At 39.5% G+C, this 24,948-nt stretch overlaps 1 protein-coding gene across 1 annotated transcript in view; it reads left to right on the forward strand.

Moving 5' to 3' along the window:
* Positions 1 to 9: 9 nt before the first annotated feature.
* The window catches only part of ABCC8 (ATP binding cassette subfamily C member 8), an 89,992-nt gene continuing 65,053 nt past the window's right edge, over positions 10 to 24,948 (forward strand). The window contains exons 1-8 of the mRNA XM_009288772.2: positions 10 to 187; positions 1,603 to 1,744; positions 4,444 to 4,565; positions 10,199 to 10,365; positions 12,599 to 12,841; positions 13,717 to 13,905; positions 20,392 to 20,556; positions 22,589 to 22,744. Of these exons, the coding sequence (XP_009287047.1) occupies positions 40 to 187; positions 1,603 to 1,744; positions 4,444 to 4,565; positions 10,199 to 10,365; positions 12,599 to 12,841; positions 13,717 to 13,905; positions 20,392 to 20,556; positions 22,589 to 22,744 (1,332 nt within the window). The 5' untranslated portion in view covers positions 10 to 39. The remainder of the gene's footprint in view (positions 188 to 1,602; positions 1,745 to 4,443; positions 4,566 to 10,198; positions 10,366 to 12,598; positions 12,842 to 13,716; positions 13,906 to 20,391; positions 20,557 to 22,588; positions 22,745 to 24,948) is intronic.

The raw sequence follows: 24,948 nt of genomic DNA on the forward strand, positions 1-24,948 counted from the left end.
TGCGCGGAGGCGGCGCCCGGCTGCGCGCAGGGTCCCGCCATGGCCCTGGCTTTCTGCGGCAACGAGGGCAACTCCACCGCCTACAACGTGGACCACGGCGTGCTCAACAACGGCTGCTTCGTGGACGCGCTCAACGTGGTGCCGCACGTCTTCCTGCTCTTCATCACCTTCCCCATCCTCTTCATCGGTGAGTGCCTGCGGGGCTCCCTTGCCCTGTCCGCCTATGCCTTGCCTTGCTGTGTGCCGCCCCCCCTTGCCTTCTGACCGCCACCCCACGTCTTGCTTTGTCGTGCCCTGTCCCCGTCCGCCCCCGCCTTGCTTTGTCTTGCCGTGGGTTTCCCTCCCCCGCTGTGTCGCGTTCCCCCCCGCTTTGCTTTGCCTTGCCTTGCCTTCTTGCCTTGCTGTGTATCTTCCCCCCCGCTTGCCTGGCCTTGCCTTGCTCTCTGTGCCGTGCTCCCCGCCGCGCGTCAGTGCGGGGAGGCGGGAGGCTGCAAGGGGTGTTAGGACGCCGTACAAGCTCCGGGATGCTCCGGCGACCGCCTCTCCCGAGGCTTCCCGCCCGCTATCCGCGCGTCTCTCCGCTCCTGGCAGCGGTGCTCGTTTCTCTCTGTTGGGGACTGTCCGAAGTGGGGCAGCCTGCGGGGCTCCCTGCAGGTGAACCCCCCTTGCGCAGGGCCTGGATGGATGCTGGAGGAGGCTGCAGGATTTGTCTGCAGGTTTTGACTAGCAGCGCGGGAAGCGAAAATAAACGTGCCATTAAAAACCAGAAAACCCGGCAAGTAAGTCTTACGTTATCAAAGAATATTCCCTGCAATTACTGAAGAGTTACAGCGGCCGGACAGCCCTTCTCGTTACTGGTAACGACTAGGAGGGCTGCCCGGCTGCTGTAGTTCTTGCCATATCTGCAGCGGATATTATTTGATAACATAAAACTGGGGTTACCAGTAGGTGGCCCGGTGGTTTAATACATGTGGCTGTTACTACTTTGAGTACCGTTCTGTTCAGCCTGGCCTGGCCTCTAGATCGCCGTGGCATGAGCTGTGTGACTTAACGCTCGCTTCTGTTGATCATAAAAGTTCTGGTGCTGAAATAACAGCACAACTGTTAAAACGGGGTCAGCTGAAGAACTGCTCAGGATAATCTGTGTTTATCTGGCTTTTCTCAGCATTGCTAATTTTTATCTAGATCAAGAGAATGAGTTAATTTAAAAAAATTGTAAGATAAGGTGTAAATTCTTTAATTAAATGCATTAAGGGAACAAAAAATAGTGTATGTGTTATAGTGTTTGTGCATATTTGTCAGAATGTTCGTTTGTTGTTCATTTAAACTGTTAATGTATTTGAAAAATGTTTAATGCGTGTAATTACTTGATAGTAAGCTGTTAGAGGTATAGGAATTTAAGGCTGTGTCCTGTCTGTGTTGTTGATTTTATTCTGTACGAAGTGATAAGAACACAGTTCTGAAATAGTACATGCATGCTTAACAACACTGTTGCGTCAACTTTTGTACACTAGTTTAAGTATATGCTTTTCTGTATGCAGAAGCTTTGTATGTCACTCTTGTTGTTAAGAAAGCTCTTTATAATTCTGTTTTCCTGTTTAGGATGGGGAAGTCAGAGTTCCAAAGTACATATACATCATAGCACATGGCTTCATTTTCCTGGCCACAATTTACGCTGGATACTGACTTTTATCCTCTTGTTTGTGCTGGTGTGTGAAATTGCAGAGGGCATAGTGTCTGATGGGTAAGTGTGTGTCTACCTTCTCCTGATAGCACTGAGCATTTTAAAGGTTTCAGGGTAGGTATTTTCCCCCTGTCTAAATTCTCATCTAGACCATATTCCTTGTGGTTATAAACATGTAATCTGTGTTCTTGGTGATTAACATACTGCCCTTGTACTAGAAATTCCACGGACCTTGCCAAGTTATGTACACATGCACAACTGTCCTTAATCATTTTTAGTTCAGCTTAATGATACTATCTTTCTAAAGAGTAATCATAGATAAATCCTAACAATTCAAGCAGATGGTGACATTTTCATGATATACTTTATGTCCAAGGACCCAGTCCCACAGTCCTTACTCAGGCAGAGCTCCCATAGGCACAGTAGGTCATACTATTCCCCCGCAAACTGAGTTCTGGTCATCTTAATAAAAGGAGTGGATCTACTGGCCTTATCTCACACCCCATAGAGTTTCTTTTGATGTTTGTGCAGTACATCTGATCTGTTACGTTGAGCAGAGCAGCTCACACTATATGAGCTGATCCATCATCTGTTATTCAACTTAGGATGTTTATAAACAGTAATCTGTGGGGAAAAATTATTCCGAGTGAAACAAGTGGTACAGGAGAGTGATTTATCATGAAAAAAGCTAATGTTGTGTAACAATGACTACGATCATCTTCCTCTGAAGAAAGGTCTGATTTTCATAACTATTATGAATTTGCAACCCAAGGATTATAAAGTTGAAGCTCCTCATTTAATAGAACAAAACCTCTCTGTTATATAGACGGCTAGTCTATATAACAACTATGCACCAACCAGTGTAAAAGGCACTGCAATATTCTGCTGTAGAAGCTGATATCATCATTATTATTATGACTTCTCTTAAAAATATATAAATAGGATGTTTCTCAATGCCAGTCTTTTTAAAAAGGAATTTTTCTCATGCTTATTCAGAGTTTTCAGGGTGTGGGATGCTCAGAGCAAAATCTCCTGCTTTGAGTTTTCTGTTTTATTTTGCTCTTTACCAATCCCCCTCATTATGTTTGCTATTTAACTTGACTCAGAATGCTGCTGTTAAGTAATAAGCGTCACCTGATGAGAATCAAAGCTCCTAGCTTTAATGGGGGAGTGCCAACCCACAATCGTGCCTCCCGAGCACTCAGCAGGCTAGCCATTGCTCTAGTGAATAAAAGCAGATTTTGAGACTCATCAGCTTTCTAAGACCAAAATGGATCGTGTCAGTAAGTCCTTTTGACAGCAATTAGGTGCCAAAGGCTTTGACGCCTCAGCAATAGATGCGGCCTATTGGAGATACGGTTACATAGGGGAAACTCCAGCAACTTCTGTCTGTGAAATAAATAAATTTAAAAAAACCCTCCCACTCCTGCAGTGTTACCTACTGAAGCTTAGGCTGTCTGAAGAAATTTGTTCCTGTTGCTTGGTTTTTTCCTTGCTGAGAATTCAGCCCTGATGTACAAAAAACCTGGCATTGCTAGGAATTCAGAGACTGGAGAATCTTTTCTCATTTTTCTGTATACGCATACAACTCATTGTCAACAAGAGGAGTTAAGTGTTTATGCCACAGGTTGTCAGCATGGCTCCAGCCAGCTCTGCAGAGTTCTCCGCAATGTCCATGTGAGGGATGGCTTTCCTTTCCTAGTACAGGTGCAGGAAGTGGTCCTCCTGAGCTCCTATGGATCTCTTAGACATTTGGGATGTTCTGCTCTGACATGCGACGTCCTGTGAAGATCTCCAGCTCCCTGACAGCACAGCCCCTTTTGTCTCTCCAAACTACACAAAGGTAGCTTTTGCTGCAGCAAGAACAAATCCAGAGATGCTAATTTATTTTCCATGAGGTTCAGAGGACAAGGTGTGAATGTCCCTGAGTGTTTGTGTCCTGAAGACTTTCTCTTGGTGCCTCTTTTCCTGGAGTTGGTTTGGAGACAGAGGAAATTGTACCTCTTGACAGCACAGGACACCCCATTACTTTTGTGAAAGAAAGAAAAGGAGAGGAGGAGAAGATGGCAAGTAGGAGGAGAGAGGGGAAAACATGATTCTACCCACCTCTGCACAAACCAACAACATTGCCCAACAATTCCCATATTCGCAAAGGGCTGTAGTTGGAGGACCCCCTCCACTGTTACCTGAAGCGGTGTCAGGAGAGTTTCGCTTTATGGGACAAAACTTAAGGGTATACGATTGTGTTGTAGGTTTTGTTTCTTGGCTTGCAGTCACTGAAAACAGAACTCACTGTAAGTAATTCCCATGCTGTGGTGCTCTTCCTTCTCCCAAACTGGAAAAAGAAAATGAAACGTTTCCACAAAAGGTTTCTGTAAAAAAATCTTAAACTGTGCTGTCACTTGGTCTTACCTACGTATTTTGATGGACAGCTCCTGAACTAGTTTAGCTTAAATTAACTTTTCTCATTTTGGAGCTGAGCTGCTTATCCTAATTTAAACAATGTTCCCATTGATTTCAGTAGGAAATAGGAGTACATGCGTTTCATTTTCAGCACAGGAGAGGAATTTGAAATCCAGCTATGTGATTTAATTGGAGCATAAATCCAATTGAAAATCAGAGCGCTTTACGTCCATAACTCATTCTAGAAAATCCTACGTCAGGTTGGGTACAGGATACAATTCATAAATTAAAAGGGAAACATTTAAATACCTAAGAGAGTTTGATTTTAATAGTTGTTCACTTTTTTTCTTTTTAAGGGTTTCAGAATCGCGCCATTTACACCTGTACATGCCGGCTGGGATGGCATTCTTGGCAGCCATCACATCAGTTGTCTATTACCATAATATTGAAACATCCAATTTCCCGAAGCTGTTAATCGGTACGTCTCACAACTTACAAGACTTGGAAATGTGATTGTGGTGCTGTGTGTCTGTTCATTCTGTGACAGGTCGTTGCAGTCTTGGTGCTAGCTTGTATGGATAAAGCTACACCTATATTCTGGTCTGCTGGTTGCCATTGCCAGACTCAGTTCTGAGTTTTCTTGAAACAGTTCATTGTTTTCAATGCTTTTAATTTCTAATAGTATTCTGTATGATGTTCTGAGGGATCCAGTGGGCCAAAGGCTTCTCTAGGAAAAACTGGTTTTGTGGGAAAAGTAGCACATCAAACTCTTACCTCTAAAAGCTATCCCAATCCCCCTGCTTGTCAGCATGTTGCATTGAAGCATGATGTAAGATTAAAGCCATCTTCGTGTGTGTGGTCTGTTGAAATATGCAGGGAGTCAAGGGAAATGAATGACATCACTGACTTCCAGTATGACCCTGGATATATAACTTTGCCTGCTTGTTCTTGCTTCCTGTTCCTAAAACTTCCTTTGTAAACTGCTTTAAGACCTTTTGGATGGAAAACGCTATGTATGAGAAATACCTGGTATACTATATATTTTCTGCAAGATTGTAAATAAACTGTAGCTAACTGTAGAAAATCCATTACTGCTGACAGTCATGCAGTTGGTGATGTGTTCTCTACTGTTTAAGTAGATTGCAGACTGTGGATGTCTACATGTTTAGTCATCCTGTTAGCTGTTATTTCTTTGGTGGTCCTGGCTCATCAAATTTTGTTTGAGCTGGTTTTTTGTATTAATGGATCCTGCTAAGGTTTGTCTAGTGTCATTGTAGCTCTGTATATCAAAGTTCTGTTCTGGTTTTTGTCAGGTGGTAAAAAGTCAGTAACAACTGGATTTGAGAATGCTTTTAAATATTAGAGATTATTTTGAACTGCATGTTGTGGTAAGCAAACATCCTCTTCTGCAGAAGGAGCCTGTAACTCCTGTAAAAAATTAACCCCTTTAAAAAAAAAAAAAAAAAATTCCTCTTCAAAAACTTCAGATTCTATCCAGGCTTGGCAACCTTTATGTCTTCTCATTTGGGACTGCTTTTCTTCTTGTACTCTTCTGTTAAGTAGGTTCTTTTTTGTCTTTTATAACCAGGTGGGGTCATTTAGTTTTTTAATAAGTCAACACAGTCTATTTAATGCCTTCTGACAGGACTAGATGTTATGTCTCAGGAAAGCATTGCTGGCTGTTAGTCACCTATGGAAAGCAAGCACTGATTTTCTTGGGTTGGGTTTTTTTTGTTATTTCAGATGTATAATGCAGTGTTTAATAATTTAGTGTTGCTACCACATTTCTGCTGTTAAATCATTGACACGTAGCATAAATTTACAGCTGGTAGTTGATTACCAATTTTGGCATAATCCCTTCTCTAGAGATTTCTCTTATGATAATTTTGTTCAGTATTTTAGAGTGTGGATGCTGGATAAGCTCTGGACAATATTTGAATAATAAACAGTTATACCAATGAATACCAACACTTAAGTAAGTGTTATTAATACTAAAGTTAATAATTGTGAATTTTCATTTTGCAAGAATTTCCGAGGAACAGACTCCTTTAGAAAATCTAATCTTAATAGCTGAGGCAAAAAAGAAAGTCAAAAAGTCAAACTAGCACAGTCTTTCCCACTTAGTTGGTCTTGATTTTAATCCAAAGTCTTCACAAGCTGATGGTCTTTGATTTTTCTTTTATTTTTTGTTTTGTTTTTCTTTTCATTGTCCTGTGTTTGTGAGAGAACCTAAGACAGACGTTTCTGGAAGTCTCCATCCTTTATTCTTGACTGCATAAATTTATTGTTACCTAAGTGTGAGGGTTGTCATCTTTCAATGTTAATTGCAGCTACTCTGTATTGACAACTGGGACTAGGTGATAATAACTTTATGCAAATTAGCCAGTATGAGGTAGCTAAATTATACCTATGCTCAGTTATCAACCCCCTAGAGTGCCCTGCGGCCATGAAGCAGCTTTCTTTTAGAGCTTAATACAACTGAGGTAAATGGGAACCATGAGGAAAAGCTGGTGATAAACTTTTTGCTGAGTGTATGAGAAAGGAAACCGACAGAGGGTTCTCTGTTAGTAAAATGTTATAGAGATCTAATACTACACGCACAAAGTAAATGACCTGAGGTGGCATCTGCTGCTGCTTCTGAGCATCAGTGAAGTTAGATGCACCTAACTGCAGGGCATCGTCTGTCTCAGCTGCAGGATCAATGCCTACACTTGCAAAGAGTTGGCAGCCGTATAAAGCAAAGGCTAACAGAGCCTTACCCAAAAGTTACTAAATCCAGTGGGGAAACTCTCACTGATGCAGTGCAGAAGACCCTTAAGGGTCTGTTCATTAATTCTGAACAGGATAAAGTTTTCCAATCCTGTGAAACTTTGAGATTATTTCTTTTTTTAAATCTTTTTCACTTTGTACCTTAAAGAAACCAAGTCGATTTGTAGTTCTTCAAGAAGCAGATACCATAACAAACCTGGGGACTAGCACATTCCCTTGGGGTAAGCAAGACAGGGACGCAAAGTTCCTGTACTGAGCCTGCCTTTCAGCTTTATGCCCAGGCTGTTGGATATTTTGAAGTAGTCATTCTTACTACCTCTTATCAAAAAAAGTTGATAAGGTTTGGAATATTTATTCTCTGAAGCTAATGATTGAGTCCAGGATGCCAGTTGAGTGTCCAAACTATTGGAACAGTTTGGTCTGAATCTGTCTTTCTCTGTATGGTTTTGACCTGTAATTATATTTCAACAAACAAAGCTTTTCCACTGTAGCGCTGTTTACCAAGGGACTCTCGTAATAATGCTAATTTTGGTGCTCTTTGCACAGAATGGATGCGTAACAGTTGTACAGTTTAGCAGGACACATTTTAGAATAGTTTTCATACTGAACTGGAAAATCTGCTAGCTTTCTCGATGTTCAAAACATGTAATTGTAATATGTAGCATCTGATTGCACTTTTTTTTAAAGTTAGTATTTATTTGTTTTATAGATCAGCAAACGTCAGAAATTAAACAGCAGGAGAAAATTATGAACTAACAATAGGACTTGAAGTTTTTAATCTGAAAGGGATAGTAGTATGGGAACACATGAATTTTTTGATGTAAGAAAATTGTCTTTTTTTTAACCAATCGTAATTATAGGACTGCCTTACCATTCTTGACAGTAATCTAGTTTTCTAATTTAAATTTCTTGTACCTTGACATTGTAGTTAATTACCTTGAAATTAGTTTATTGTTTAAAATGGAACTTCCTGTTATCATATAAAATAATGCTAATTGCTTAGTACACAAAATTTCTCTCCAAACAGACACAGGTTAGTTAATTAAATCCCATCCAGTTAAGTGCATGATTTTTCAGATCTTGGGCTTAATCCAATAAAGGTGTAGAACAGTTTGAGTTCTACATTGCTTAATTTTCAGTGGTCTGGCCCCAGGTGAGAATCTACACCCTGGTGTTGTGGGTTGAGGTAGCTTACAAAGCCCAAGAAAAGCGAGGTCCTTTAGGCTGTGGGCATCTAGAATAGATCTAAAGCGATCAAGTAAATGAAAGCATGCCTCTATGGTCTGATCACTAGGCAGTTCAGGCCAGTGGAAGTTCTTCGTGATAATTTCTAGAAACTCTCAGCCAACATGCACTCACCAGCCAGGTGATAAAAACACAGCTTAAAAGAAAGAGCCATAACTATATTTTCCAAGGAGCCTTATCTTGAGGGGCCTGTGAACATCTGCCAGATTAGATTATATACACTTGTATTCAAAAGTGAGAAGCTAAATAAATTCAACTGCTTCTAGGAGGTATGACAGTGGGAGGTCAGTTATCACCTGAGAACGTTGCGTTTGGCATTTTCTAATACTTCTTAGATAAAAGATAAATGAATGTTCTAATAAAATAATAATAATAAAAAAGGTCATATAGACCCTTATTTAAATCCTAAATAGGAGAATGGCTCTGCTAGTTCTTATTTCTTCTTCCAAGAGCTCTACATAGATACCAGTTGGGTTGGTTGTGTTTTCAGGTGTCCTCTGCTGGTGCAGATTTTCAGTGTGCTATGTTTGTGTAAATCCTCTTTAATCTGAGAAGGATGCATTCTCAGCCCATTGTAAGAAGAATGAGACAAAACACAGGGATTAACAGATAAAGGTGGTTTGGAGTAGAACCATGTGGAGTGTATTCTTGGATTAAGTGAGATTTTAGTCAGGCACATCACAAATAGGAAGGAATAGTGCCTCAAAGGTAGGAAACAGTCTGAAGCAGGATGAGGAGATTAGATTTGATGCAGTATAAATTGGGAAGATGGTAGGAAGCCTCACGTAAGAAGGCTATGGTTTTATAAGAGGGATTCTATAAGTATGTCTCTTAAATCCTCTCTGCAACTGCATCAGCCACTAAAATACAGTGCTGAAATACCTGACCTGTTAGTGCTTTCTTCTTACAAACTGGCCTATTAATTTTGGAGGAAGATAGACTCTCGTGGCAAATGTCCTAACGCCCAGTGCTCCTGTACTGTTCCATTTACTGTTTTCATTTAAATGAGAGTTTTGAAATTGATTTCCATGGAAGCAGCATTGGCAGCCCCAAATCCCGTACAGCCTCTCCGTGTTGAATTTAGTTTTGCTTGGAAAGGGTAGCCCCACAGTACATCTCCATAGGGCTTTCTAGGGTGCCTCAAGGTAGCTGGAACGCCACAAATTCTTTGAAGTTTGTGTGAGTTCCTGGTGATTATCCATATTTGTAAGTTAGACTTGCAGTTGCTAATGTCTTGGTTGAAGACTCTCTGGTGTTGCAGCAAGACACTCAGAAAGCATATCCATGTTTTCCTTGGCAGTTAGAGTGCCTTCCAGCTGTTGCACCATGGCAGATACAGCAGCAGTGAAAGATTCATGTAAAAGAACATAACCCTAGAAGGTATTTCCTTAAGAATGGGGAACAGGAGCTGTTTTATGGTGTGGTGAATGGTATGGAGCGTGTTTTTCAAATCACCAGAGCTTATTGCGGGGATTATTTATCTGTAACTGACAGTAGCACTTCTAGACAAGAAGTTCAGTAGAACTCTAAAAAGTTAAAGCTTTGTTCTACAAATGCCAGGACATCCTTCCTTGATATGCCTATGTATCTGCATTATAAATTAAATATATGGAATTTGTGTTGAACAATAGAGCAGCAGCAGTTTGGAGAAGATATTTTAATATCTGTTCCTGCCTACATCCTAGAGATCTGCAGGGGGAATGAGATGAATTTTCCTTCAAGCCAAATTCATAGCAGTCTTGTAGCATTAACCAAATTTGAAGAGCATCAGTCATGGCCACCTTCGCTTGTGGGGCAACTCCCTCCCTTGAACTCATCATATGGACACATGTTTACAACAGATGGAAATTTCCTTCAGCAGACTTCACTTTGTGAAACTTTCCAGATAACACTAAATCTAATAGGAAAGGAATTTGGAACTAACTTTATCTTAATATTTTCATGTTTGTGGAATTGTTAGGCTTCTGTTTTGACATGACAAAGGCCACTCTCTGGTTTTATGCATTCTTGTTGCATTCTTTCTGAATGAATATTCAATACGGCTATTGTATATTTTTGCAACTGTGGAGCTGATTAACTTTTTTTTTCCCCCTACAGCATTGCTATTCTACTGGACTTTAGCTTTCATAACTAAAACCATCAAATTTGTAAAGTTCTGTGATAATGGGGTTGGATTTTCTCAGCTTCGATTTTGCCTCACAGGACTCCTGGTTGTTCTATATGGAATGCTACTAGCTGTAGAAATCAATGTCATCAGGGTGAGGGTAAGTTAGTATCATAATAGTCTCCTCCTGTGTTTTGGTTTTGTTTTTTTTCTTTATTCCTCTTCCTGGGTACTTACTGTGAAATGCATTTCTAAAGGAGAGAGAAAAGTCTACTTAGAAATAGAAATATTTTTGAGAATCAAATGTTAACCCAACTTTATTAGGCCAGATGAATCCACAATTTAAAAAGATGCCAGATTTCATTGTAGCTAAATTAAGATGAATTTCATCTGTTCAAGTTTTGTTTTAAAAATGTCTATTATGATTCACGGTTTCAGTCATCAGAAACAAGTATTCCTGATGCGAGGAAGGACTGGGTGAAAGGAATTGTCTGCTCTATCAGAGAATGTCTTAGACACACAAATAACATCTCTTATTTTCCAGGAGACAATCACAATAAGTGATTTATTGGGGCAACTGGGGTTGCTATCTAGCCTCCCAGCTATATATATTTTTTTTTTTTCCTCTGTGGTGTCTGCAGTCATAATCCAAACTGGGAGATGGCTTTGGAGACTGCTGGATAGATAAATGCCAAAGTTCTTCCCACCACCTGTCCCTCACTTAACTGTGTGCACAAATTAAACTTAGTCTCAGGAGGGAAAGAAACTTTTCCATGTAAATTTTCTTGCTCCTTCCCTCACATTTCTATGTGAACTCTTTCCAGTAACACATTCAGCAATGTGAGTTGCATCTGTCACATATTTGGTCTTTTGTGGTTTTCTTGGGGGATTTTGTGTGTCTGTGTGTTTATTTGATAACTTAGGACAAAAATATGTCTAAAAGCAGACTTTTCAGTAACATTTTTGAAAGAAAGAGTAATAAAAACCTCAATGCTGGATGTTCAGTATTTATCTCGTAGATGAAAAACAGAGGATTGGTTTGCGGGAAAAGTGAAATTCAAATGTGATATCGGAGAGACTTGCTCATAAACCTGCTCATAATAGAACTGCATAATTAAATGAGATTTAGTCACTGTGGAATTATAGGCCACAAGGAAGAATAAAAAATGGTCACTGACTATTGTCATCTTTTTCTATGTTCTGTTTGTTTGGATTTCATTATTAAAGGATGTCATTGATGCATAAAATGAATTAGCCAGCACTATGGATTTTTTACTGCCTATTACGTCTGTGGCAGAGTTTGGAGAACCAGGCTTGTTGCTGTAGCTGCTGAAGGAAGGGATTGGGATGCATGGAGAGCTGGCCACTGCTGAGGGGGAGGAGGGGCGAGGCAGGGGGTGGGGTAGAAAATGAAAGTAAGGGGTGAGGCCTTTATGCAGCAGAAACAGCAGCCATTGGCCTCACCTTTTTTCTCCTGCCTTCCTCCATCTTCTTCCAGAAGACAGAAGATTGACTTGTTTGACTTTCAATCCCAACTGTACCTTCTCCTTTCCTTTCGCTGTTCCCATTGTTCCTCTAGTTGGCCTTTCCCAACCCCATCACCATTTTTTCTAGGATCTGTGAATTATTTCTCCAACTATGGTTGGAGAAAAGATAGCAGTGAAGCATAGCCAGAAATCCTACTAAGATTAATAGGATTTAGGTACAGTCATGAGTAGAGATTGAATGAAATATGTGATTGGGGACTTTTCAGAAAGGAAAGGTGTATTTTTAAGAGGCTTCGCTTTTCATTCCCAAAAATGAGCGATGTCTGAAAAAGTTTTGTCTTGACAACAGGAAATCATCAGCAGTCTAACCTTGCTCTTTCGACGTTTAAGCCAATGAAAACATTTGTTAGTGCCATATGCACTCTTCAGTTCAGTGGTTTCCCAGACCCATTCAGGATGGCAGAGGTAGCTCCATGTTCTGAGCTAACTGAATGTGAGGCGGTATGGTATGGAAGGTGAATCACTGTGATAGCCTCGGGGCTGTGCCTAAGCTAGTATGTCCCATGTTGTGCAGTCTGGAACTCAGAGCGAGAGGCTGGGGCTGTACTACTTGAAATGTGAGGGGTTTTTCCTACAAGTATGCAAATTTGTACCCCATAAACAAAGTAATAGTGAATGTTTAGGCTGATTTATTTCTAGACTGGATGTCTCTGATTTTCCCCAGTACCGAGGAAACTGGATTGCTGTATTGATTGAATTTGAATGCCTGAATTCCTTGAGTACTTTTGAGAAACCAAGCCTGATTCATTGATTATCTGCTATGTCCTTTATCTCTTATCTATTCTTTGCGGACTTTTATTTTCTATGTGTTTAGAGTGATTCTTTTGGTATTTTTCTGAATTTCAGAGGTATGTTTTTTTCAAAACTCCTAAAGAAGTTAAACCTCCTGAGGATCTCCAGGACCTTGGCGTTCGATTCCTACAGCCGTTTGTGAATCTGTTATCCAAAGGAACATACTGGTGGATGAATACATTCATCAAGACTGCCCATAAAAAACCAATAGACTTGAAAACCATAGGCAAGCTTCCCATTGCTATGAGAGCTCTGACCAATTACATTCGCCTTAATGAGGCCTTTGAAGCACAGAAGGTATGCAAAGCATAGAGTTATGTCTGTTTGCTTACTCAGTGCTTACGTTCTTCATTACTTTTTATGCTGTGAGTATGATATAAAATTATATAAACAGACATGATGCAAATGAAGTATCCATTAGCATAGCTTTCCATATACAAAGAGATCACATACTCAGTTGTACCTCGTACAAATAATGAAATTTCTCTACCTAAACGTGCATGTCAAACACATTACTGGTTAAGTGCATGTAAAATCCATATGGCCTCTATTTTGATGTGGAAAGTAATTATGGATTGTATTCACTGAACCCCATTATCATTCTTCCTAATAAGACCCTGGAATCATTCAATTGTAGGGTCAACATTAATGAGGCCTCACAGGACTATTTTTCCCATGTTATTTCAGTTACAGTTTGTCTGTAGGAGAATTCAGGGCTGAAACTACCTCAGCTCAAATTCTGCTTGACTCCCTGGTGGGAGCTGAGTGTATTCAGGATTTTAAGAGAAGTCTTTTGCATTCTGTCTAAAAAGAGTGTAGGTTTCCAGTCTCTATGTTCACAGGAACACAAAACCTGTCAGTTCCCTCCCTCTTTTTTTTTTTTTTCTTTCTCCCCCAGCAAGCCGCAAACAACACACTTATTTGATCCCTATTAAGGGTAGGAAAGAAATAATGGTTCTTTTTGTGATGTGGAGGAGAGTACAAATTAATGCTTTGTTTTGACTCTATAAAAACAAATGAAACATTAATTGTAGTTCCTGTGCTTTTCTAGCTCAAAGATTGCAACTGGTTGTCAATGAATTAAAGGAGGGGTCGAAATACCAATAATTTATCAGACCTGAGGTTAATACATAACATAATCCTTACTAATTTTTTTTTTTTATTCTGAACAGAGCAAAAGGTCATCATCTCCACAAGGATCGAGATCAATTTGGCGTGCTCTCTGCTGTGCTTTTGGAAGACCCTTACTTCTCAGTAGCACGTTCCGTATTCTGGCTGACTTGCTTGGATTTGCTGGTCCGCTCTGCATCTCTGGGATTGTTCACAATGTTGGAAAAGGAAATAACACCATCCGCCCACAGGTACTGTCAAAATGTCATAAAAATAGAGGATTCAAAGAAGTAATGCTATGACTATGTATTCTTTGGCCTCAGTAAAGAAAGTGACTCTGCAACGTATTTCTGAATGCTAGAAATGACAGTATGTATGTACTGCCTCTTATCCACATTTATACCTTGATGGGGAGCAAAATATGTTACCCGTGTGTCTAGTCAGGCTTGCATTCTGAAAAATAACCTCATTCAGGATAATGGTGAAGCATATCCAGAATCCCACTAGTATCATAAGGATTTTAGGTACAGTCTTGAGTAGAGATTGAATCAAGTATGTCACTGAGTGCTTTTTGGAAAGGAAAAAGTGTATTTTTAATAGGCTTGGCTTTTCTTTTCCAAAAATGAGTGATGTCTAAAGAGGATTAAAGCAGGCTTTTGTCATTGCAATAAAATGGCAAATAATTTAGCTTTGACAAAGAATTTCCACTAGTGTCTTTGGGGAGGTTGGCTTTGAAAGATCTACTGAAACATATTTTTAAAGAATGCTACTTAAATGAATGTTCCCCAAGAAGAAACAGACATACTTCTTGATTAACTAAGAAAAAAAAAAAAAAGGAAAGACTCGGGAAGCCTCTTCTCATTATAAGGTGAGGTCACTCAGGCTGGATTTCTATGAGAAAGCTTACTTTATTTTTGCAGCTCACTTACTGTTTGATATAAGACTTTATTTCCAAACTCTGTTGACGCTGATGGAAATATACCCATTCATGCAAGTACACTTTGGATTAGGTCCACTGTACATATTGAAATACATCAGATGCATTGCAGAAAATTTAACAAAGGCCTCAGGCTAAAATTAATTGTTTATCCATTTTGCAATCCTTATCCTAATATTTAGAAACTTAATATAGCAAGCAGTTTCAATGGAAACCAGTTAAAGCAGGAAATGAAAAAATTAAGACTATAGGGCTATGTTACAGCAAAGCACTGTGGAAGCTTTTTAGCTGCTTCTTGATAATTTGTTTGGAACACTGTTTCAGCTGAAATGATACCGAATCATTATTTACAGACTATCCTATTTAATTTTCCTATTAAAGTGTCAGCTAGTGCTCCTCTGAAAAATGCTCAGGTCTGGTGCAGATAGGCCCTGGATGGAGTCTCATCCAGCCTTGACATCCTCACTGTGTCTAGCTGAGTGGTAGCCTCATCGTTGTTGTCATTTACACCATTTGGGGATCACCTATGGTGATTTTCACTAGTGGTGATTGTCCATGAGTGACACTTGTGTGTATTTTACCTTTGCTAAAAGGTCTCCAAGAGGCTTTTCCTTCTGTTTTCACCTGGTTTATACACATTGTTTTTCTGTTAAGAGGCTAATTACCTTTACATTTGGAAATTGCTTTTGCTGGATTAGATTAAATATCTTTCTAAAATGTATGAAGGCTTTCTGTTCAAACCATCTGTAAACAGACTGGTGTGTTCGGGAAAACTCCCACATGTATGCACATCCATAGCCAACTGGGTCTACTGTGGAAAAAAATACACTAACTCTACTGCTAGGAATGTTATATCCTTACTTGTAATGAGTCAAAAAAGGAGAACTTTGCCTTCTTATTAATTGTTTGCTCCTGAGAGCTACATAGGTGTGGGAAACAAGCCTTCTAAAACACTGTCATATGAAGGCAAAGATAAATTGGGGGGAAACACTGTTTGTGTCTGATGTGCTGCTGAGTTTGAGGGCGTTGGAAAGAATTGCCTTACAGTGGGACAGAATCAGACAAGCAAAGTAAGCTGTGAGTACAGCGGAGAGCATCTTTTACCCATCCCTTGAAGTGACATTTCTTCGTTTTAAATAGTTTAGGTTGAGGGGATGTGGTAATGAGTCAACTGTATCTTTCAAACAGAAATTCTGTTTGTGAAACTAAAGGCAAAGAGATAAATATTTGTTCTATTCTTCAGGCCCTTTGTGACAGATATAAACTGCCGCGGAGCTGGAACTCTGAGATCACATGGGTGTCACAGGCAGCATTAACTGCTTTAGTTAGTGCCACAGTCAGTCAAAGCATGACAGCATCTTAAATTCTGTCACGCTCTTCCTGTTTATTTATAACTCCAGTATCAATATTTATGGCCACCCTGGAAGGTTCCTATGACGTGAATTTCTCTGAATGTTAATCATTTCACACCGAAGAAGACTGACAGAATGATAACCTTTATATTTTGCTGGTAGCATCTTCCACATTGCAATGTTAGGATTAGCAGTTCCGGTATTAGGAATATCTGCTGACACAACACATTCAAATGATACACCAAACCTACAGACTCATTATTTAAAAAGCTCTGGAAGTCATAGGTCCCAGTGTAGCAAAAGGCCCAGTATTGACATTTAAGACTGTGAGTTTAGGGTCTTTAAGTATTTAAATAGTGGCCTTTTGCTCGGCCTTTTACTGGTTAGAGCCTACTGGCACTTTTAAAAAGTGGTATTATCCTGAAGTTGTCAGGAAGGTGGGACACTGAAGGTCCCGAAAGCCATTTCTGAAAATAAAACTTCTGATTAGTTCCATCAACTTCTCAGACAAGGTTATTTGCCTTATATGCAAAAGGTTCAGTAGATGTTCAGTTATTTCCTTGTGTTTCCCGCAGGCTGACAAGTGTACTTAGACAACTATTGTAGTTTAAACACATAGGTGCTCAGTGACTTTGTAAACCATAATGGCCTGATAATGCATCTGAGACTTGGCAAATATCTTGGTGCTTTCACCAAGTGTGTGTGTGATGTTCATGTATATATGTTTAAGTCCTCCTTTTCTCTTGGGTTGAGTACTAGGAGAAATAACGAGAATATGCACCTCACTTTTCCTCCTTGTTTGTGTATTATATAATGTTTTGATGTGAATCAACACTGCACCAAAATCTCATTACTAGAAAAGCATGATTTGACAAAACATGATTGTGTAAAAAATGGTATTCTTTTACGTACAGTAAAAAGTGGTATTAGCTGCAGTAATTAGCAGTACTAGCCAGATGTATATGTAGGACAGCATTGAAATTGTGCTGCTTCTGTTACTGCCTTTGATATAATACAGCACGATCTGTAACCTTCATGGTTGTGATAATGCTTAGCCTTTCTCTTTGCTGTCATCTTTGATGATCACGATCTCCCAGTGTCATAGACTTGTATGTTGTTCTAGCTTTGCCTTCATAAGAAGATTTTTTAGTTTTTAATGTGTTAGAGATGCCACTTTTTCCTGGATGACCCTGTACTGAAATAAAAAGAAATCCCAGTGAAGAACTGCTAAAATAATAGCTGACCTGAGAAAGGGTAGCTCAAAGGAAAGATTCTCACTGTTGCAAGTTAGCAAGATACGTCTGAGGTGGAAACATCACAAATGTAAATGATCCTGGTTTTCCCCAAATGTGCTTTTTCTTTTTCTTTTTTTTTTTTCCAGAAACACCAGGTTTGCAGTTATATACTGTTTCACATTCTATTTTGTATTTGAGTATATATACACTGAACAGGAAACAATAGGTGGCTCTTAAACTTTACAGTTAAGCACCAGGGGCAGTTCTTCCACCTTACCTGCCTAATGCTTTATGCTTATGAGCATAAATATTAAAGAGTCTGAAAGATAAATTGGATGCATCTAATTGGCCATGGACTTGGCCAATTTGTGAATTTCTCTTTTCTTTTCCACCGTCAAGGCCTTAGAGGTAGCATGGGAGAAGACTTGGTTGTACTTATAATTTTCCAGACCTGTGGTACATTTTCTAAAGCTTCCAGGCTAAATGTAGAGCCTTGGGTCTTCCTTCTTATTCTTCAGAGTTACAGCAAGAATAAATTTACAACCACAGTTACATCTTGCAAGGGTCAAAGGCAAGTTAACTTGATTTGAAAAGCTGAACTTGTAAGACTGTAAATAATCTGGAAGAGAGACTCACTTTTACTGTACCATAGACTTTTTGTAGTGTATAATGCTGCTGTAGTCTATTTGAATTACTATGGAATAAATAATAATTTAGGGCTTAAAGTCCCTTTAAGGTACAAATAACTAAAACTGTATTTAAATGTCTCTTTATCTGAACGTAATTGCTGACGTACTGTAAATGCTCAGAGTTTTGCACTTGATACAGATTTAAAGAAACAAGTATGGCCAGCAGTTGCTTGCATTCTATTGATTTGACTTTGAAGACTCTGTATGCTTGAATATCTTCTCAGAGGGCTTCTCTGAGAGCTAATTCCTTATTTAGTTCAGTGGCTCTACAGACTGTAGAAATGTTTATGTACCTCAAAACTGGTTGAAGTCAGTACCTAGCTGAATTGGAAAATATTATTGTCTGACAATTTACCTTTGAGAGCAGGAAATAAATTATTGAATGAAATAGTTTTTATTCCCTGTTTTCAAAGCATGAAACTCAGCACTGTTGAGCATCGCTGATGGAAATTTACCATGTTCTTGTAAGTTATTGCACTGTATACTTCATAAAAGTAGTATATGACTATCAAGATGCCTCCTTATGGAAATAAGGAACGTTTGCATGAACAAAGATTTACAGGAATTGAATCATAATTACTTGCTTTTCTTTGTGTCCAGCCTTGGTCTGAATCTCAGTAGCTTGTAACAAATGCCACATAAGTGGGAAAAGGGAGTAAACCTAAGAAATCCACGAGTCCATCTGTGTTGCGTATTAGACAAAAGTCCTATGACAGCTTCTTAATTTGGCCGATGTTTGAAGAAGAGTCAACCACAGTTCATTTGGAAGTGATCAGATATTTATGGAGAATGACTCTCTGGTGTTGATGAATGACCTTCCAGGCACCTCAACAGATGGTTAAACTGTTGCGTGGACAGATCGGACTAGTTGCCTCTCATGAGAAGGAGTATTGCTATGTGAGGTGGGAGGCACTGTTGGAAACTTGTACTGAATGTGTTCTTGTAAGTGTGCACTCTTCTCATGGAGTAAAACAAAGGCTCCTTTCAAAAACTATTTTGCTCATTATCTTGTTTACTTGTTTGCAAAGGTAAGCATACATTTCTCTGCTTTTAAGCCTAATTAATTACCCTACTGATGTCAAGGGGATAGATAGTGTGCCTACTACAGTAATGGCAGGAGCAATCATGAATCTCAAAAGACGGAGTAAAAAGAGATGGAAAAAATACCCTAAGGCTCTGGTTCCTCAAGAAGATGCCGTGACCTATTGGGCCACCACTGCTGAAAGGACTTGCTCTTCCTCCTTTCGTATTCCTTGTCACCCCTGCTCCTGTTCCCTCCTTTGCTCTAGCTCTGGCACCAGCTGGCCACCTTTGTGGTCTGCTTTGGCCCGTTGAACTAAAAGAAAAGAAGTGGATATTTTTTCTGGGCTGATTTTCTTCTGCCAGTGATTTGAACTGGCTCAGGAAGAGATCCAATAAGCTCCCAAACTAGCGCACAGTAAGCAACAGAAGCATGCAGCTTGGAGCAACCCAGGTGCAATTAGGGGTAGGGAGAAGTCTGTTCCTCTTTCAGCTGGCTCAGCTGCACCTTATAAAACCACAGCTTGAAAAACTAAGTTTAGCCTCTGTATTAACTTGTCACGTGGTGTTTCTGTAAACAGTTACCTTCAAGGTGCAGATCAGATGTAGTAAAATGTACAGACAGTGAGAGTTTGTGAAATATAGTTTATTATGTGTTATAGCAGTCTTGAAAATGTCAACAGCAAAGAAACTATGTAGGCAAGAAGAAATGTGCTGAGGAAGGAATACAGCAGGAGTGTAAATGACAAGAAGCCCTCTGAGAGGGAATAGAAAGAGACCTCTTCCTATTTTTGCCTTTAATGGCAGCATAAGCCAGCAATCAAAATTTTGAAGAAGCCAAGGGGAGAAAGAGGAAGGCAGAGACATTTTAGTTTCATAAGGCTTCCCAAGGTGAGCCAGCCTCTCAACTAGTTGTGGCACCAAAGGTGTCTGCTTCTTAAATATAGTCTAAAATAAATGACTGCTTTCCCAGTAAACTATAGATATGCTTCAAAATGCACTTTGATCTCATGAACTTGCTAGGAGGTAATAACAGTAAATAAAAATGCTGAACAAACCTGTTGGATGCTGCAAACCAAAATAATGTGCATAGTTCTGGGAGTTGGAAGGATGTGTTTTCGGCAAGTTGTGAAGGTCATTGTAGTCTTCAGTAACCTGAGGTGCTAAAATAAGGAGACTAATTTCTCCGAAAGGATGTTAACTAGTCCTTTCTGTCAATGGGCAGTGCACGTCTTTTAGCAAATGACCATATGGAGTTACTCAAAGTGTCCTAGAGTTCTGGAAGGATATCAGAAATCATATAAATGTCATTTTGCATTTAAATAAAGCTTACTGAGTTGGCACATTATATGACTGTTCCCTTGAATTGATAAACCATCGGGTTTCAGATCAGGTTGGGAGCACTTTCAAAATAATAAGCTGTGGTTATCTCTGCTTATTAATTATGCAAAACTGGTAACTAAATTACCATTGCACCTGATTTCTGACTTTCTTTTTTTTATAGACTAAAATTCTTGGCGTTTTCTTTATTTCGTCTCAAGAGTTCCTGTCCAATGCTTATGTTTTGGCTGTACTCTTATTTTTTGCCCTTCTACTGCAAAGGACATTTCTCCAAGCATCATACTATGTTGCTATTGAAACAGGAATCAACTTGAGAGGTGCAATACAGGTACCCAAATATTATTAATTAACCTGTTTTCATACAATCATATGTGTATTTGTAAATACAAATTATAACTGTAGTTGTTAAATTCTGAAACGCTTCTCTCCTAAATGTATTGAATGTAACAGTTGCCATTAAAGATTGTGTTAACCATCCATCTCCCCAGACCTCCATTCTCTTTCCTCTGCATCTTATTTGATGATTTTATATAAACATTTATTTGTAATATCTAATGCTGTATTTCTTCTTACCTTTGAGCATAAATTTGCTGACAGTAAAACTGAATGTAACTTTTGAAGGAATTTAGGTTGTGAACTACACCTCTCCCATCTCAAAGGTGCATTTTTGTAACATCCCGTGCAAATATTACAGCTTTAAAATGTCTTGTAAATATACTTTGTACAAAAGGATAGATTGTATTCCCAATGCGTGGAGTAGTGTCTTATTCCATGGGTCACGCCACAGAATCTGCCAGGCATTGCGGAGTCTGTAATTACTGAACATAAGTAAGATTGGTAAAATGGAGTCCATAATCATTGTATAACCGTGAACAGCAGATCAGTTTTACGTCATATACAAAGATCTGTGCCTGGAAAGGAGAGAATTAGGTGTAAGACTACAATGCGAATATTACCACGTGCACTGGCTGAAACCTACCCTCTGATAGCTTGAAAGCCAGCCTTATAAGTTAAAGTATTTGTCCACTGAACTACATAGATCCTGTGAGAGTCTGTGTGATAGATGGATGCTTTCAGTACCAGCCTAATTGTTTAATCCTCTTTTGATCTTACACTTGGAAGCACTTGTCAGCTGCCAGACTTCTGGATTCCATCCATTGGTTTTCCCTTACTAGAGTGAAGCTGAAAATTCCTAAAGAAATAAAAATTTCACCCAAAATACATACTAAAAAATTGCACGTCTTATATCAAGCAGAAGAGCTGCAACTAACTGAAAAATACATGGACCACAGCAAGTGTAAAAGGGGAGTTGTTGGAAAATAGTGCTACATTCCCCTCAATTTTGTTTAAGAAAAGCTTTGTATTCTCTGTGCCAGATATTACACAGAGACCCAGATAACACCAGCAGTCAGACTGTTCAAACTGGAAAATTTCTAGCCATCACTCTTAAGCAACAGAATTAGTGCTAACAGCAGTCTCTGTGCCAGTATTTTCATACAATTTTTTCCCTATAATTTTTCAATTTTCTTTAAACCTTTTATCTCTTTTTTTCCTCCCCTGTGTAAACCTGCACCTGTTCAATGTGCCCTGTATGACTTTATGCTTCATGATGGACGGTTGGCACTTGATCCGAAGGCGCTTACTGAATCAGGGTGCCTCTTGTCAGCTGTCTCGTGACTGCAAAGCATCACTGTGTAGCCTTTTACCAAACCAGCTGGTAAAAGTACACTTTCATTATTGTGTATTAAGTTACTTTTATACACGCTGCTTGATTCTGCACTGAGGCAACTACTTAATTCAGTACAGAATGGGACCTGTTACATTAATTGTCTGAGACTTGAATTTTGTAATGGGACTGAGCTCTCCAGCCACAATGTCGCAACATTCTCAGCCAGGATCATGGTTCTGAGGTTGAATGGGACCCGAGTCAATTGCCAGAGAAAAATAACAAGGATTATAATGTCCTATTATATATTGAATGTAATACTATATTATTTTATTAGCACTAATTAAAGCAAGGGCACTCCATGGAGAAGCTGGAGGTATAAATCATAGTTGTTAATGTGGTTCTTGGGCCTTTTGGGCAGTAAAGGTTTCATTCTCTTATGGATCCACAGGGATGCAAAAAGGGAGTACTTAGACAACCATTATGTACCTAATTGCACTGTGCTTTTTGTGAGTGAACAACAAGACAGTAGCTTAAAATGTTTCATCATAACACAAAAGGCCAAACTTCAAGCTCTTCATTCAAGTTACTGGGAATGTTCGTTTCCCTCAGCATGCTGAACTACACCCGTGTAGTTGGAGCTAGAAACCTTATTTTATTTCTGTATACTAACACTTTTTGATTTCTCTTCCAGACAAAAATATACAATAAAATTATGCAACTTTCAACCTCTAACATGTCTATGGGGGAGATGACTGCAGGCCAGATCTGTAACCTGGTTGCCATAGACACAAATCAGCTGATGTGGTTCTTTTTCCTCTGCCCTAACCTTTGGGCTATGCCAGTACAGGTAAGGGGATTGAACGTGCTTTTGTTATTAATGTGCATCAGTCTGTAGCGATTGATTGCGTATGAATTTTATGACAATAGAGATATTAAAGAAATTAAAGAATAACCTGAAGTAAGACTCAAGCTGTTAATATCTAGAAACATTGTATGTAATATATTTCACTTCTGTGACAGGACTCTAGGTATTTAGGATTGTATTAGGATCTTGGCTGCTGCCAAACATGCTTTGCATTTGTAACAAGAATTTACAGGGTGCAGCGGGTTATGTTATTCCAGTGCATTCATTTATTACATGAGGGGAGTTAACTGGAATGTATCGCAATCATTTGTCTTCTGAATCGTAGCAGAAGCAAGAGTAGTATCAGTTTATTAAAAAATATGATCGCTTAGAGATGATCCTTTGGACACCTCTTAAAACCACTGCTGCCTCATGGATGACAAATTCTAGCATACAAAATTCTACAGATTCACTTGTTATGTGAAAGGGTTTTGCTACTTTATCCTCTCTGGTGTCTTTAGTCTCCTGTCTCTAAATACCACTGTCATCCCTTCAATCTCCTTTCCCACATGCATGACACGGAGCAGATCACTGTTCTGAATCACGCCCAATCGCCTGGTGACTACTGGTTCCCGTATCCTGTAGCCTTCTAGCATGTGTAATGCCCAATGAAATACAACTGTGTCTTATCAAGTCTTTAAGATGAGGAAAGCAGAGTCCCATCTCAGAGGGTACTTTCACAATCGATTTACATTAATCTTAAGCCTGTTCCCTTACTGAAACAGGAGTTTGTATGCAATGTCCAACACAGAAACATGGTATTTTTACCTCCTTCATTGTGCATTGTGTTACATGAGCTTGCGGAGCTACCGAAAAACTAGTTTGATCAAAACTAGTCTTTTTTCAGTGAGGTAGTATTCCTCTGAGTCTGAAGTGGTGAATCTCACTGGATGGCCATGTGATTAATTTAAGTTTACGCTAGTAAGAGGGTAGAGCAGACACAGAGGAGTAAGAGATCAGAGCAATCTCAGTGCAACCTTCAATAATTTTTCAAATTCACGCTTACTAGAACAGTGGAAAAGTGCAAATTACTTAGTTTGGAAGAGCCTGTACTTAAACAAAACCATAGAAACCTCCTGCATTTCCATTTAGGAATTTCCTGAGAAAACTGACAGTAAAGCACATAGTTCCATCTGATATAATACAGTACCCTGCAATTCTTTCTGCTTTCTTCCAGCTACTCGGTGTATTTTTGTTGAGAGTGCTTCAATGCTAAAAGTAAATACAAACAAAAGAGTCAGCAGAGTTTAAATTCAGTCAGTATTTTCTAAAAGTATCATTTAGTTTCATAAATATGATGAAAACTCCATTGTGTTTGTGTCACAACGGTGGTCTGGTTCCAGCACTACGCAGAGGCTGATTTGGCTGGTGTGGAAGTCAGAAAGCTGCAAGTAATCTACCCGGCAGCTTTGCATTTTGGGTTGCCTGCTCTTGCCCAAAAATGAGATCATTTTCATGAGACTGTACATGAACTGCAACTGGCAGATCATATTTCCAGTCAGTTTCTAGCACGGCTTTAGGAGTGTTGCTTAGGAGTTCCTGTGTCCATCAACATCTGATACTAGTGATTTTCTTCTATAAGGTGTTGAGCATATAAGGATACTACATTGAAAAGCTGGAAATGGAGAAGAAAAGTGAGCCATTCAGGTGATTATATAAATTATATGAATGTCCTTCAAAGAGTAAGGAGCTAGACTGCTGGCCATCAGGAGATCTGGATTCTGGCAGTCTGGTGAAGTTCTCACTGACTGGAAAAGGGAAAACATAATCCCCATTTTTAGTAAAGGGGAAAAAAAGGAGGACCTGGGGAACTACAGGCCAGTCAGTCTCACCTCTGTGCCTGGGAGGATCATGGAACAGATCCTCCTGGAAGCTATGCTAAGGCACATGGAGGACAGGGAGGTGATTTGAGACAGCCAGCATGGCTTCACCAAGGGCAAGTCCTGCCTGACTAACCTAGTGGCCTTCTATGATGGAGTGACTACATCAGTGGACAAGGGAAGAGCTACGGATGTCATCTGTCTGGACCTCTGTAAGGCCTTTGACACGGTCCCCCACAACATCCTTCTCTCTAAACTGGAGAGGTATGGATTTGATGGGTGGACTGTCCAGTGGGCGAGGAATTGGTTAGATGGTCACATCCAGAG

Source organism: Aptenodytes forsteri, unplaced genomic scaffold (genome assembly GCF_000699145.1).
Source record: "Aptenodytes forsteri isolate BGI_AS27 unplaced genomic scaffold, ASM69914v1 Scaffold8, whole genome shotgun sequence".
NCBI classification, from domain to species: Eukaryota; Metazoa; Chordata; class Aves; order Sphenisciformes; family Spheniscidae; genus Aptenodytes; species Aptenodytes forsteri.